Source organism: Brassica napus, chromosome C5, assembly GCF_020379485.1.
Source record: "Brassica napus cultivar Da-Ae chromosome C5, Da-Ae, whole genome shotgun sequence".
NCBI lineage: Eukaryota > Viridiplantae > Streptophyta > Magnoliopsida > Brassicales > Brassicaceae > Brassica > Brassica napus.
Genome location: NC_063448.1, coordinates 25,490,331 through 25,506,311, shown reverse-complemented (window position 1 = coordinate 25,506,311; position 15,981 = coordinate 25,490,331). Strand labels below are relative to the sequence as shown.

The following is a 15,981-nucleotide window of genomic DNA, read 5'->3' as shown; positions in this document are numbered from 1 at the left end:
TTCTAAACAGCACTATTTTTTTTTTAAATGGTATCTATGTTGCAAAACAAAAGTTTAAAATACTTTACTTTGACAAGGTAGATTGAAGTTTATGTCCCTTCATGATAATATTCATTAATCAATGTTAAAAGACAACGCCCATGTCTATGAATAATATAGCATATTATGTTGGGTACAATATGAAATCAACCGTCTTTCTTACATGTTGCTTTGGTTCAAAGTTATGTGTAGCCGAAATGATCGTATGAAACTTTATAATAATTTGCTTATCCGTAGATTCAACCCATTATCCCCTTAAAACGATGGGTAGTGGTACTAATCATGACAAATCTATATATATAAAGAAATGTTCGTCTCTCTCCCGTGAAGCCACTTCATCAAGTCGTGTGTTATGAGAGTGACACGTGTCCCATTTTATATTTGGAGCCAAAATAAATGAATACAGTCAGGGGTAATCGAACCCAACACCTCTAGCACTAGTAATTTCTCTTAGAACCACTAGGCTGAAGTCACTTTTTATAAATACGTGGCCGCAAAAATACTTATTATCGTGTCGGCTGGAAGCCCATACTTCTTCTGCTTGTGGCCAGGGCCGACACTGAACTGACGTCAAGATGAAGATCGTGAAGTTAAAAACTTTGCTCCAAACAGTTTTGCAATGTTTCCAACCTTTATAACTTGATGCATATAATATATATCAAAATACATTTGTTGTACACGTTTTTATTAGTTTTGCTTTTAAAAGAAGATATTTACAGTTATAAATTTTTTGTGCCAGTGAAGTAATGGTTGAAAAACTTCTATACATATGTCATTTTAAAATAACACTCAACTTCTATATATATAGTCAATACATATGTCCATGTTATATTATAGACTAAATATTTTCTCTTTTAAAAATATAGAAAACAGTTTTTTTAGTTTACAAGCAAATGTTGTAGAGCAAGTATGCATTATACAAAATAATATATATTTAAAATCCATACGCAAAAACATAAAAGTTGTTATAGGCATCTTTCTGACACATGCACACTCCACTATGAATAAGAATTAAAAAGAAAAAACAGTATTGTCATCAAACTTTATCACAAATCCATATTTGTACATCTATAATTATGAGTTGGACGATTAGTTAATTTGATACAATACCAAAGCAAGAATAATCGAAAAACAACTATACCACCGCATACTAATAAGTAACACATAACAGATAACCAAATTTTTGAATCTTAAAACAAATTTCAACTCGAACATTTAGTGAATATCAAATTAACTAATATCCCGTCCGTAGAGCGGGCCGACCCTAGTTATTAATTTATAATCAAGTTTGGTGGAACCTGATAAGTTTGGTGGAACCTGATGGTCTAAAGTTATGGATATAATAGTCCATATACATATCTTATTATATTAGTCTTTGCATCAAGAGACCTAGATCTATTATCTGAAGACTAGTAACGTCGAGCCCCTAAAGCTATTTATCACGAGCCCCTAAAGCTGTTTATCACGCTCAGTTTTTGTCTCATAGTACAAGTTAATTTAGGTTAGAAAAAGTGGTTAAGATCCAGAACATCAAGCAAAGGTGTGGACATTATCCGCATATGTATACGCAAACATATAAAGTATATAGTATGGTTAGATTTTGTACGAATATAAGAAGCAGGAATGAAAATTAGATCACATAAAGACTACTTACAATGGTTTGTTGTAAACCATTTTATAACAGTTGAAAGAATTAATCCTACAATAATGGTTTGTTGTAATAAAAAAGGAAGTGATGTGGCGTGAGATGGCAAATTTAGTGTTGAAAACTTTCAACACCCGTGAAAGTAGAAAGAAGAGAATAAGTGTGACAAGTGTTGCATTATGATTAATTGCTTTGATTTTCATGTTTTTTTTTCCATCTCAATTATATAACTTCAATTATTTCATAATATTTATAAATAAATATATCAAAATTTATATCGAAATTTATAATTTATCATTCTCTATAAATAGAGACTACTTTCATTTGATTTGGACACAGAAAAAAACTCGTCTTTGAAAAAAAAAAGTTTAGTCTCTAATAAACTTTTGTTTTAGCTTTAAATATCCGTTTACCTAAATGGATCCAAACAATAACCCTTTCAACACCCAAAACTCTTCTAATTACCCTTTTAACTATCCAAATCCCAACAACTATCAGTTTCAAAATCAATCTCCCAACCAACCCCAGCATATGCCAAATTATGGTTATCCACCAAATTTCTTCATGCCGTCAGCCATTCCAAATTATCGTCCATATCATGGATCGATGATGTCTTATCCATCTCAAGCATCCCCATATTCTTCTGCTCCAACGGGTTATGTAGCTGATTTGAATGTTGGAGCAACTGATTTTCCTGAGTTTTCTACACAGATGGCTCTTGGTGATATTAGCGGTATTCATGAAGCCATTCCAGATGCAGAAGATTCAACTCCTGCTCGTCGGAGAAGTCCGAAATGGACCACTGAGCAAAATTTGGTTCTACTGAGTGGGTGGATTAAATTTGGAACAAACAGCATTATTGGCAAAAACCAAAAAGGTGAGTCATACTGGGGTAAAATTGTTGAATACTGTAATGAACATTGCTCATTTAATCCTCCGCGTGATGGAGAAGCATGCAGAAATCACTATAACTATGTTAACAAAAGCGTGAACAAATGGGTTGGCGCTTATGATAACGCTAAACGTATGCACCAAAGCGGGTGGTCGGAAGATGATGTATTGGCGAAAGCGCATGAATTATATTCAAGTGCTGGTAAAGGAAGTTTCAAATACATAAAAGAATGGCTCGCTATACCTGATCAACCACGTTATGGTAGTCAGGTAGGAGGAAATACTGGCTCTGGAAGCAGTGGATCTAAAAGGTCCCGTGAGAGTGATGCTAGTGACTCAAACTCTGTAGGATCTAGTGCTCGTCCAATGGGAAGAGATGCTGCTAAGAAAAAGGCTAAAAAGAAAGGTAAAGGTGCATCCTTGGAAGTGGTCAACGAAGAGTGGAATGAATTTAAAGAATTCAAGGCACAAGAGTTGGATCGGTTGGACAAAATAGTTATGATGCAAAATGAAGCAAACCAATTGATTAAGGAAAAAACTCAGGCTAAAAAGATGAAGATGTTTATCAAGATAACTGAAAAGGAGAATCTCGATGACAAGAGCAAAGAGCTGTTGCAGAAATTGACCCAGGATCTATTTGGAAATTAATTATTGTCAAATGGTTATCTGTATTTTGTTACTTCATGCTTTAATAATGGGTGTTTGTCACTTTCTACTTTAATAATTTGTATTGTCACGTTATGCTTTAATAATGTGTGTTTGTCATTTTCTACTTTAATAATTTGTATTGTCATATTATGCTTTAATAATGTTATCCGTGATTTTTGGCTTTTAAAAAGAGAATCTCATCTTATCCGTGACTTTTGGTTTGAACCACTCAATTCGAATCCAAGGCTACAACCACTCAATTCATTGGTTCCATTTTTTTTTATAAATTGGAACTCATTCTTCCATTAATGTACCAATACCATAAATCTCACCTTACTAAAAAAATCTCAATGGATCCATCAGAATTTCTTTTTGATGTCGAAGCTTACAAGAGGCAGTCTGAAATTGAAGAGAGGTATATCATCAACCGGTTTAGGGAGCGTCGAAACAAGATAGAGGAAGACTATGCAGCTCGTAGCAAGAGAAAATACTTCAAAAGAGATCATGCAGCAGCAAATCAAAGACTAATTGACGACTACTTTGCCAATCAACCTACATATGACGATGCAATATTTCGTCGGCGATTCCGGATGCGAAAACATATTTTCCTTCGGATCGTTGGAGACCTATCAAGCAGCGACAACTACTTTACCCAACGATCTGACGCAGCCAAGAAAGAAGGTATATCTCCATTAGCAAAATGTACTACGGCCATGCGAATGTTAGCTTATGGTGTGGCAGCTGACGCGGTGGATGAATACATCAAAATTGGAGGTACTACTGCTTTAGAGTGCTTGCGAAGATTTTGTAAAGGAATCATACGGCTGTATGAGCAAGAGTATCTCAGAGCCCCAACTCAAGATGACCTCCAGAGAATTTTACGTGTTAGTGAGATGCGAGGGTTTTCGGGGATGATTGAGAGTATTGATTGCATGCACTGGGAATGGAAAAATTGTCCTACAGCGTGGGAAGGTCAATTTACTCGGGGAGATAAGGGAACCACAACTGCTATTCTTGAAGCAGTTGCATCTCATGATCTATGGATCTGGCATGCTTTTTTTGGATGTCCGGGCACGTTGAACGATATAAACGTTCTAGACCGTTCACCGGTGTTCGATGATGTTGAACAAGGAAATACTCCAAAAGTGAATTTCTTTGTGAACCAACGTCCATATAATATGGCTTACTATCTAGCTGATGGTATCTATCCTTCTTATCCTACTTTTGTCAAATCAATTAGGTTACCTCAAAGTGAACCAGACAAGTTATTTGCACAACGTCAGGAGGCGTGTCAGAAGGACATCGAACGTGCATTTGGAGTTTTGCAGGCTCGATTTAAAATCATTCGTGAACCAGCTCGCCTGTGGGACATAGCCGATTTGGCTATCATCATGAGGTCGTGTATCATATTTCATAATATGATTGGTGAGGATGAACGAGAGACATATGCTCAACATTGGACTGATTATGATCAATCTGAGGCAAGTGGGCCGAGTACACAACAACCATTCTCGACCGAAGTGCTACCCGTATTTGCAGATCATGTGCGTTCTAGATCCGAGTTGCGTGATTCAAATGTACATCACGAATTGCAAGCAGATCTAGTCAAACACATATGGGCCCAATTCGGAATGTTCCGTGGTGAATGAGATTTTTAATTTTGTGAGTTGAGATTATTGTACTAATTAAGTTATGAGTGTTTCCTTACTTGTTGTGTGCTTATTGTATTGCATTTTAAATCTATGTTCACTGTATGTGTTTTAGTAATGACTATTTCTATTTCTCTTTTTTTATTATTTGTATAAAAAAATTAAAATAATATATAAAATTAAAAGCAAATATTAAAACTAAAAGTATTTTATAAAATTATTTAATTTTACTTATTTATATTTAATTTGATATTAACGGTGATTAATAATATGTAATCACAAAAAACATAAACATAAATAAAATGAAAAATATGAAATAAAAATGGTGGGGTAAGGTGTTGTAATTTTATTAAACAAAACTATTGTAGAAGGTAAAAGTTATGTAAATGTTGAATAATGATGTGGAAGAGAGAGAAGATGAGGTGGAGTGTTAAAAGGAAAAAAATGGGTGTTGTAAATGACTAACCATTGTAGATAGTTAAATGAGAAAGAAAAAGACAATTGTCACCTAACTAGACGTCCGAAAAGACCAATTAAAACTGGCGCTACTTTCGAAATTGTAACATAACCGTTGAAGAGAGACGAGAAATCAGAAATAAAATAATTGGTGGTGGTCGTTGACAAAAAGAAACAAAAAAAAACCAATTAGTGGTGGTTGTAAGAATAAAGGAGGGTAAATTTGGAAGTTAGTATTTTGTCTTGGGACAGAACGTGAAGCTGAGATTCATGCGACACAAGCAAAAGCACAGATTTGTATATTCATTTTTTTGTTAACATTTATATATTCTTTTAAAAAGCATTTATGTGTGAAAAAATATATTTCTTCCTTTTTAGTATAAATTAGAGAATTTTAGCTACAGTTTAATCAAGGGCAAATCTCCAAAATAGCACATTTCTAAGTTTATATCACAAAAATAGCACTCAAAAACTAAAATGACCAAAATAGCACCTTTCTAAGTTTAACCTTTGAAAATTTAAATTTTTTTATTTTTCAAAATTTGAAATCTTATCCCCAAAACCTCATTTCTCAACTCTAAACCCTAAACCCTAAACTCTAAACTCTAAACCCTACACTCTAAACCCTAAACCCTAAACTCTAAACCCTAAATCCTAAACCCTAAAACCTAAACCCTAAACTCTAAACCCTAAACCCTAAACTCTAAACCCTAAACCCTAAATCCTAAATCCTAAATCCCACCATTTAACTCTAAACGCTAAGTTTGTGACTTTTGATAAAACATTAAGTGCCATTTTTGTGACTTTTGACCTTGAGTGCTAGTTTGCGAACAAAAACTTGATTTAGTGTTATTTTTGTCTTTTTTTCTTTAATCAATCAATAAAAAAATATAATTGATCTAATAAATGCAAAAAATTACATCGAATATGAAAACAAATTACATTTGAAATAAAAAAACTTTTAAAATAATTTATATTATTAAAACAAAAGGAATAAAAAAAATGAAAACAAAATCATGTTGTGAAACTAAAGAATGAAATCTATGTTTCTATATTATTCATAAACATAAGGAGCCATTTATATATAGGGAATTACACCGTCATAAAATAATGGAAAGACTAAAGAAAAGAAATATAAATATGGAAATAGTACAAATCATAATCTAATAAGGAAAAAGCAAGATGTCGATTCTCTCTCTCTCCTCACGGTCGACTCTCTCTCTCTCTCCTCACGGTCGACTCTCTCTCTCTCTCTAGCATTGGGCCGGTTATGAACCGGGCCGGTTATGGACATCCACAATATGATTTATAACACTCCCCCTTGGATTTCATAACCATACAGAGATTGTAATACGCTTTAGATGTTGCCTCATTAAAACCTTACCAGGAAAACCCAGTAGGACAAAACCATGGTAAAGGAAAAAAAGTACAACACGTATTACTCCCTATGTTCTGAACAACTCGCGGCTGGCCTCATGAACAGCAAAGATCTCCGAATGGTTTGAAGATGTGGCTGCAATCGTCTACTTCATGGAACGCCATGATATGGCAATTCCATCATGTGTGAAAACATAGCTTGTCTGTGATCGAGCATTGTGTGGATCCGAAAGATAACCTGCATCAGCAAAATCAACTAAACCTTCTTTGTTTTGGTTAGTATAAAATAAACCCAAGTCTTTCGTTCCTTGCAGGTAACGAAGAACATGTTTAATCTCGTTCCAGTGCCTTTGGGTTGGACAAGAGCTTAATCTAGACAATAGATTCACGGCAAAACATATATCTGGTCGTGTGACTAGCCAGATACATCAAAACTCCTATGACACTGAGATATGGCACTTCGGGACCAAGGACATCTTTATCGTCCATCTTAGGACGAAACGGATCAGTGTCCAGGCCGAGGGACCTCACGACCATGGGGCTAGATAATGGGTGAGACTCGACCATGTTGAATCTCTTGAGTACTTTTCTGTATATGCCATTTGATGCACAAGGATTCCATCTCTTATGTACTCAAGCTGTAATCCCAAACATGGGGACCAAGGACATCTTTATCGTCCATCTTAGGACGGAACAGATCAGTGTCCAGGCCGAGGGACCTCACGACCATGGGGCTAGATAATGGGTGAGACTCGGCCATGTTGAATCTCTTGAGTACTTTTCTGTATATGCCATTTGATGCACAAGGATTCCATCTCTTATGTACTCAAGCTGTAATCCCAAACAAAACTTTGTTTTTTTAAGACCTTTCATCTCGAATTCTTTCTTAAGATATTCAACTGTTTGGGAAATCTCTCCAAAGGTTCCTAGGATATTTAAATCATCAACATACACTGCTATAATCACAAAGCTCTGGCCGAATTTCTTTATAAAGATACAAGGGCTGATCGGATCATTCTTGTATCTCGTATCCTTCTCTCTCTAGGTACTCACTTAACCTATTGTACCATATTCGGTCTGATTGTTTCAATCCATAAAGTGAATTATTCAACTTTATACAGTGTTGTTCTCGAGTACTCGATTTGTTTTTCAACTATATACCCTCTGGTACTTTCATATAAATCTCATTATCTAGTGGCCCATATAAGTATGCAGTTACAACATCCATTAACCGCAAGTGTAATTTCTCTCTTATAGCCAGACTTATCATGAATCTAAAAGTAGTAGCATCCACCATAGGGGAGTATGTCTCCTCATAATCGATTTCTGGTCTCTGTGAGAATCCTTGTGGAACAAGCCGTGCTTTATATCTCACGACCTTGCTGTGTTGATTTCTTTTCCTCACAAAGACCCACTTATAGGCGACTGGTTTAACGTCATAAGGTGTCCGGACTATTGGTCCAAAGACATCTCTCTTCTTTAAAGAGTTTAACTCCACGTTTATAGCTTTTTTTCCATTTGATCCAATCTGATTGTTGAGTGCACTCATAAATAGACGTGGGTTCATGATCCTCATTATCATCCATGATTTCAAGTGCTACATTGCATGAAAATATATCATCAATGTCGACATTCTTTCTGTTCCATTGTATCCCAGACAAGACATAGTTTATTGAGATCTCATTATTATCAGGACCTTCAGTGCCTTGAATATTGGCGTCCCAAGAATCAGTATTAGATACATCAGGGCCGGTCGGCCGCGATCGCTATTAGGGTTTTGGGATCGGCCGCGGTTAAGTCCCGGGATTTAGGAACGGCCGCGGTCGTGTCTAGGGTTTCAACAACCTTGGTTTCATTCTCTGCACCTTTTTTAGTTTTCCGAGGGTTCTTAACTTTGGAACCTATTAGTCTACCACGTTTCAAACGTTGCCTAGACTCTGTAGTAACTTGATTGTGTCCCTCTTGAACATCAATTCTGATTGGTGCATTAGCAGCTGGTATATATGACTTAGTCACTCTTTTCGGGTCAACAAAGGAACCTGACAATTGATTAGCTAGCTTTTGTAAATGTATAATATTTTGGACTTCTAAATCACACTCTTTGAGTCTGAGGATCTTGACAAGATAAGGATGTTTGATTCCATGTAATTTCTTTTACCAGGTTACTGCTATCTCCCCCTAATGTTGGATGTTCGGATTCATCAAAGTGATAATCCGCATACCTGACCTTAAATAAATCACCCGTAGTTGGCTCAAGGTATTTTATAATCGTGGGAGAATCATATCCAACATATATCTCCATCCTCCTTTGAGGTCCCATCTTTGTTCTCTGTGGTGGTGCAATTGACACATAGACGGCACAGCCAAATGTCTTAAGATGGAATATGTCTGGCTCATGACCCGTAAGCAATTGTGATGGGGAATATTTATGTTCACTGGACGGTCTGATACGAATCAGTTCGGCCGCGTGCAAGACCGCGTGTCCCCAAGCTGTGGCCGGAAGCTTAGACCTCATAAGCAATAGTCTAGCTATCAGCTGAATTCGTTTTATGAATGATTCGGCCAAACAGTTCTGTGTATGTACATGTGCCACGAAGTGTTCCACACTTACCCCCATGGACATACAGTAATCATTAAACGCTTGGGACGTGAACTCACCAACATTATCAAAACGTATAGCCTTTAAAAGGATGGCCGTTTGTATTCAAAAAACGGTCGTGCCAGAGAGTAAAATTATCGGTGGCCACTTTATTAAATGCGGCAATTGCCTCCATCATACTGACATTGGCGTAATAAAGTCCAGTAGAGAGCGTAGGTATAGACTCTAGGACTTTCTTATGTCCTTGACCGATTTCTATGATCTGAAGGAACTCTTTGTTTCCTTTGCCCTTAGTCTCAATATGAAAACCATTCATTCGAACGTCTTTAAAGCTCAATAGGCTTCTCTTAGAGCTGGGTGAATACAATGCATTAGATATCTCTAGATGCGTACCCTTAGGCAACAGGATGTTAGCCTGGCCGTAGCCCTCTATGAGACTGGCTATACCCGGAATGATACTTTAGAGACTTCATATAAAAACTTTCATTCATTAATAAAATAAGTTCAAAGCAATTAAAACATAGAAAACACAAAGCAAAGAACACAAAACATAGATGTCGAATTCAACTTCATTCTTTTAAACAATCTGAAGTTTCATAATCCATAAGATCGTCTCGTTCATGATTGAAATCATCTTCACCATCTTGATAAGTCATATGAGCTTCAGGATTCTTCCCTTTCAAACTCTCTTGGTAGAGGTCAACGAGATGTTTGGGAGTCCTACATGTCTTAGCCCAATGATTATCCATACCACATCTATGGCACACGGATTTGGTCGAGTGTTGTGGTTTAAATGATGTACCTCGGCCATGACCACGACCTCCATAAGAGTTTCCTTGGCTACGGCCATATGAGTTGTCTCGGCCTCGACCACCACGTCCATGCCATTTTCCACGACCACAGCCGTGTTGGCTATCACTTTGGACATGGTTCGACTCTTTCTTATCCTCTACGGCCGCATGTGCCTCAGGTAATGGGTTTGTTCCAGGAGGTCTCAATTCACTGTTTCTCATCAACAGTTCATTGTTCTGCTCAGCGAGCAAGAGACAAGAGATCAGATTAGCATAAGTTGTGAAGCCCTTCTCACGGTACTGTTATTGTAACAACACATTGCTTGTGTGGAAGGTGGAAAAGGTTTTCTCAAGCATATCCTTATCCGTTATATCCTCACCACACAGTTTCAATTTAGAAACTATCTTAAACAGGGCCGAGTTATACTCGTCCACAGACTTGAAGTCCTAGATTCTGAGATTCCTTCAATCATACGTAGCCTTTGGTAATAACACTGTTCTCTGGTGATCATATCTCGTTTTCAACTCTGTCCAAAGGTCTAGAGGATTCTCAATAGTCAAATACTGATCTTTGAGACTCTCAATAAGATGATGGCGTATAATTAATATAGCTCCAAATCTATCTTTCTCACTTGCATTATTGCCCTCGGTGATACATTCACCGAGTCCCTTGGATTTTAGGATGATCTTAGCATCAAGTGCACATTGCAAGTAATTATCTCCAGAGAGATTTAGGGCAGCAAAATCCAAGTTGTTGATTTTCGACATCTGAAATCATATGTTTCATAATTTAGATTTAAAAGTGTTCAAGCGAATGCAATCAATATGCTCAAGCAATCCAGATTCTAGGTATGATGCAAATAGGTCATTCGTATATGATGCATACATGTTCAATCTTAACATTCGGATTCTATATGCAATCAGTTCTTACTATTATGCGTGCATGATGCAAACAAGCCGCACGGCTACAATCTTAGCAAACGGTTTCAATGCAATCAATACAATGGTCATTCGTTTTCAATCTTAGCAAACGGTTTTCTAAGAGTTCAATGTGTAATTGCAATCAAACAGTCGAGCAATGCATCAATTAGGGTTCATTCGAGAATGTATGAAAACTATCAATACTAGCCGGATCATTATCAAGACGAGAATGCATAAATCATTTAACCTAGCTAGCGATTTCTATTTCAATTCAAGCATTCGGTTTTAATCAATCAAACAAGATAGTATTCGATTTTAATTTCAAGACATTAGGGTTTCAATCAAACAATCAATACGACTTCAATTTGAAAATCATTCAATCGGTTTTATCAATTCAAACAACCAAATTCAAGAATGAGATTATCAATCCTAGCAATCGATTTCTATGTGATCAAATTCAATACGGTTTTAATTAATCAAGGCTAGCATACTATATCAAAACATACAATCATTCAAACAATTAATTTCGATCTCAAAGATTAATTAGGGTTTGGATAAAATCGATTATGCATTAGCTTTAGGGTTTTAATCAATTTCATGCATAGCATGCATTATGCATGTATGCGGCTAAAGGTATTAGGAAAACGATTTTGATCATTAGATCAATTGGGGTTTAGGGAATCGAACTTATGATAATGAGCTTCGATTTACTCATTGGGGTTTTGATCTATTACCCTAGGGTTTCAATTAGGGTTTAAGGATTACCTTAACCTCAAGTAGGGTTGAATGGACCACCAATGAGATGAGGATCGCGAGCTGAACGTTGAGATTGATACGCGAACGAGCTGAGGTCGTCTAGAGCTGGAACGTATCGCGAGCTGTCCTTGCTGGTATCGGGAACGCAAGCTGAAGCTGAGATCGTCTGATCACGAACGGAAACAAGCTGTTATCGCGAGCGGTATCGAGTCGTCTATCGCGAGCTGGCTGAGATCGTGTCTCGGGATCGAGCTGAGACGGTCTGAGGTCGTGAGCTGGGATCGTGGCACGAACGGGAACAGGATGAGTATTAGGTTTAGGGTTCGTGATCGGGAGTTCTCAACGGTTAGGGTTTATCGTCGAGGGGATTATGGATTCGCCGGCTAGGTTTTGTTTAGCTTTGGGTTTAGAGTAATTGTGCTGATAACGTTTTGTGAAACTAGAGAATGAAATCTATGTTTCTATATTATTCATAAATATAAAGAGCCCTTTATATAGGGAATTACACCGTCATAGAATAATGGAAAGAGTAAAGAAATGAAATACAAATATGGAAAGAGTACAAATCATAATCTAATAAGGAAAAAAAAATGCAAGATGCCGATTATCTCTCTCTCTCATCGCGGTCGACTTTCTCTCTCTCCTCGCGGTCGACTTTCTCTCTCTCCTCACGGTCGACTCTCTCTCTTTCTAGCATTGGGCCGGTTATGGACCGGGTCGGTCATGGACATTCACGCTATGATTTATAACAAATCATTCATTTTTTGTTTTTTTTTTTAAGAAAAGAAATGAGACTACTGCAAAATAGGGAGTGGTGAAAAAAGAAAAGAAAAGTAGGAATCAATTAAAGACATTATTGAGAGTGTTTCTATTCCGAGAGAAGAAGATGATGAGTTCAGCTGGTGTTTTCTTTCGACAACCTTAAAACCAAAGGAAGAAGCTTTCTCTCTTCTCTTCAGAGTTCTTCATCTGAGAGAAGGAACATTTTTTTTTATTTATAGTAAAAAATGGGAATGGGGAGGCATCAGAAATCTGGAGTTCCAGCGAGATGGGTTCTTGTTCTCTGCATTTCTAGCTTCCTCCTCGGTGTTCTTGTCATTAACAGGTTCTTTGCTTCTCTCTCTCTCTCTCTCTCTCTCTCTCTCTCTCTCTCTCTCTTTCTAATGGGTCTGGTCTTGTTTCCCTGTCAACAAGCTTTTTTAGTTCAGATTATACCGTAATGATACTTTAAGGGATTTCGTTTAGAATGTCCCTTCTACTGTGTGTTCTGTCTTCTCATTAGTGAATCTGAAACATTCTGGTGCAAAAATTTTCATAAAGCTGGTTACTCTACTGAAACATCAAACATTCTGATGCCATTAATATCTTTGATTCTTTGTCACAGTTTAGGCAATCTCAGAAGATAAAACAAACAAGCTCTATTGTTCTGTTATCTCTTACATAAATTAAAGCTTTTCTTTCTTTAGGCTTTTGGCTACTTCTGAAACCGTAGATAGCAATGGGAGAGCTTCATCTGATCAAGCTACATCACTTCATCCTCTTGTTGATTGCCAGAACAAGGCAAGTCACAATTACACAACCGAAGGTTTTTCAAACTTAGTAATCTCATTTTGGTAAATGATTCTTCTGTTCAGGAAGGAGACATTCTATCTCGAGTTTCCCATACTCATGATGTTATCAAGTAAACTGCCTTTTTTTTGTCTGGGAGCCTGTAACATGTTTTGTGTATACAGAAACTTCAACTGATTATTATGCACTTCATGTACAGGACATTAGACAAAACAATATCGTCCCTTGAAGTAGAACTAGCTACAGCTCGAGCAGCAGCAAGATCTGATGGATCTCCAGCTGTTTCAAAAGCAGTAGCTGATCAATCAAAGGAACGGCCTCGGATGTTCTTCGTGATGGGAATCATGACTGCTTTCAGTAGCAGAAAACGAAGAGACTCCATAAGAGGAACCTGGCTCCCTAAAGGTTCAACAAGAACAAAAAAACACCTCTTCTTTCTCCTTTGCAGATGTAACATAAGTGCTTAAAAAATGTTTGCTTTGTTCATTTCCTTTTGCAGGAGATGAACTGAAAAGATTAGAGACAGAGAAAGGAATCATTATGCGATTTGTCATTGGTCACAGGTAGAGAATCTTGAAACTTATCTGTAGTTTCAAAACATTGAATATTATTTGATTTATATCATAAACCCTTCCTTAATAGTTCTTCTCCTGGGGGAGTCTTGGACCACACCATTGAAGCAGAAGAAGAACAACACAAGGACTTCTTTCGCCTGGTACATCCCCTCTCCCACGTGCTTATGTCTTGTTCTGTTCTGTTCTTTTTTTTTTTTGCATTTGTTACTAAAAAAAAACTAAACAAATGTTGCAGAATCACATAGAAGGTTATCATGAGTTATCATCTAAAACCCAAATATACTTCTCATCTGCTGTTGCAAAATGGGATGCAGACTTCTACATCAAAGTGGATGATGATGTTCACGTTAATCTTGGTCAGTTTCCATAAACCATTCTCATCTCTTTCAAAGCATTTGTTCCAAGAAAAGCTTGATCAATCTATAGTGTTATTATTCAGGAATGCTTGGTTCTACGTTGGCTCGCCACAGATCAAAACCGCGAGTGTACATTGGCTGCATGAAGTCTGGACCTGTCCTTGCTCAAAAGTAAGCAACAAAGTCTGTCACAAGCTCTCGTGTTTTATTTTTACACAGATCATTGACTCTTTTCTCTGGATTTTCGTGTGTGCAGAGGAGTCAAGTACCATGAGCCGGAATACTGGAAGTTTGGTGAAGAAGGAAACAAATACTTCAGACATGCCACTGGACAAATCTACGCCGTCTCCAAAGATTTAGCAACTTATATCTCAGTAAACAGGTGAGTTCTTCACAATGATCTTTCTCAAACCCCACTAACTTGTTGACAATGTCTTATTTGTTTCAGGCAACTACTTCACAAGTACGCGAATGAAGATGTCTCTTTAGGATCATGGTTCATTGGTCTAGATGTTGAACACATCGATGACAGAAGCCTCTGCTGCGGGACACCCTTAGGTAAAAGATCTATGATCCCTATTGACTCATAGCAAAGTTTGGTTCTTCTGTGTTTAGATGAGATATGGTGGCAGATTGTGAGTGGAAGGGTCAAGCAGGAAACCCTTGCGCAGCATCCTTCGACTGGAGCTGCAGTGGAATCTGCAAATCTGTGGATAGAATGCTTGAAGTACACCAACGTTGCGGAGAAGGCCAAGGAGCAATCTGGCACACCAGTTTCTAAACTCTTTGACCAAGTTTAATGTTGTATAGCTTCAGCTTCTTATATTATGGATGATGATTAGTATAGCTTATGATCATAATGATGATGTTCATGTTTAACATTAAAGGGATCATCATCTAAAGCCTCAAGTTTTGCCTCCTTAATCAAATTCTAAATCCTAAATTTGATAATGAATGGTTCTACTTGCAAAGTTTGGTTCTTTTTGTGTTTGGATTATATTAGAGAAACACAAAAATAATTTCTTTTGTTTTTATATTATTATTATGTACATTATTCAAGAATCAGAAAACGAAACAGAAGCAATCATAAAACTGCAAAAGTGTTTGGTTATATTTTTCCAAAAAAAATTGTATTTACATTCGGAAACACAAAAAAAAAAAAAAAAAAAGAAGAAAACAAAGAAAGACTCAGAAAAAGATATGTAATCTTTGGGTTGGAATCAAGAACGAACAATGGTTTCGAAGAATTGAAGCCCGTCGAGCTCAAGAGCAAACCTCGGTTGCTTCACCGCCGCCAACTTTGTAGCTTTTTTGTCTTTCTTCAGCGAAGACACGGTTTGGCCGCCGCCGCCGCCACCGCCGGAAGAAGCACCGCTGATTTCAGAGCGGTTGCAGATGTAAGACGCAGCGGTGACTTTCTTGCCCATCATCTCAGCGCACATGGCGTCGAAAGCACTGAACATCGAATTCATTATCTCAAGAATTAGGAGAGATTATGACAAAACTTAAGCTTTGTTTTTTTTTTTTTTTTTATATAAAAGAGTTTATAAAGACGCGACGAAACTCGGTCTTGTTGGATTAGGAAAGCGAAGTTGAAAATTTCCTCTCTTTTTTTTTGCAAGAGCGTGTCAACCCCACACGCCTCGACCTATTTTCTTAATTTGCTCTGCGTGATATATGGCAAATTTGACAAATACTACGACGGCCTT

General features: G+C 37.1%; 3 protein-coding genes and 1 pseudogene across 3 annotated transcripts; 2 read left to right on the top strand and 2 right to left on the bottom strand.

The window, feature by feature from the left end:
* Positions 1-1,271: 1,271 nt before the first annotated feature.
* LOC106403232 lies at positions 1,272-5,843 on the top strand. The gene is made up of 2 exons (XM_048757088.1): positions 1,272-3,203; positions 3,608-5,843. Exons 1-2 carry the CDS (start codon positions 2,102-2,104, stop codon positions 4,870-4,872), a joined length of 2,367 nt encoding a protein of 788 aa, XP_048613045.1. The 5' UTR covers positions 1,272-2,101; the 3' UTR covers positions 4,873-5,843.
* A 4,030-nt stretch (positions 5,844-9,873) lies between these two features.
* LOC125587166 lies at positions 9,874-12,741 on the bottom strand (annotated as a pseudogene).
* LOC106376313 (beta-1,6-galactosyltransferase GALT31A) lies at positions 12,564-15,196 on the top strand. The gene is made up of 11 exons (XM_013816378.3): positions 12,564-12,877; positions 13,239-13,332; positions 13,407-13,453; positions 13,541-13,746; positions 13,841-13,904; positions 13,984-14,056; positions 14,152-14,272; positions 14,356-14,443; positions 14,529-14,654; positions 14,721-14,830; positions 14,905-15,196. Exons 1-11 carry the CDS (start codon positions 12,780-12,782, stop codon positions 15,051-15,053), a joined length of 1,176 nt encoding a protein of 391 aa, XP_013671832.1. The 5' UTR covers positions 12,564-12,779; the 3' UTR covers positions 15,054-15,196.
* Positions 15,197-15,437: 241 nt separating this feature from the next.
* Positions 15,438-15,744, bottom strand: BNAC05G51330D. Its single transcript, XM_013814555.3, has one exon. It carries the CDS (start codon positions 15,742-15,744, stop codon positions 15,493-15,495), a length of 252 nt encoding a protein of 83 aa, XP_013670009.1. The 3' UTR covers positions 15,438-15,492.
* Positions 15,745-15,981: the final 237 nt, after the last annotated feature.

Bases quoted from the DNA above. Each gene is read 5' to 3' on its own strand.
- LOC106376313 (XM_013816378.3), top strand. From the start codon at position 12,780: ATGGGAATGGGGAGGCATCAGAAATCTGGAGTTCCAGCGAGATGGGTT. The intron at 13,454-13,540 runs GTAAACTGCCTT...CTTCATGTACAG, and splicing joins CATACTCATGATGTTATCAA to GACATTAGACAAAACAATAT. The intron at 14,655-14,720 runs GTGAGTTCTTCA...TATTTGTTTCAG, and splicing joins ACTTATATCTCAGTAAACAG to GCAACTACTTCACAAGTACG.
- LOC106403232 (XM_048757088.1), top strand. From the start codon at position 2,102: ATGGATCCAAACAATAACCCTTTCAACACCCAAAACTCTTCTAATTAC. The intron at 3,204-3,607 runs AGGATCTATTTG...TTGATGTCGAAG, and splicing joins GCTGTTGCAGAAATTGACCC to CTTACAAGAGGCAGTCTGAA.
- BNAC05G51330D (XM_013814555.3), bottom strand. From the start codon at position 15,744: ATGAATTCGATGTTCAGTGCTTTCGACGCCATGTGCGCTGAGATGATG.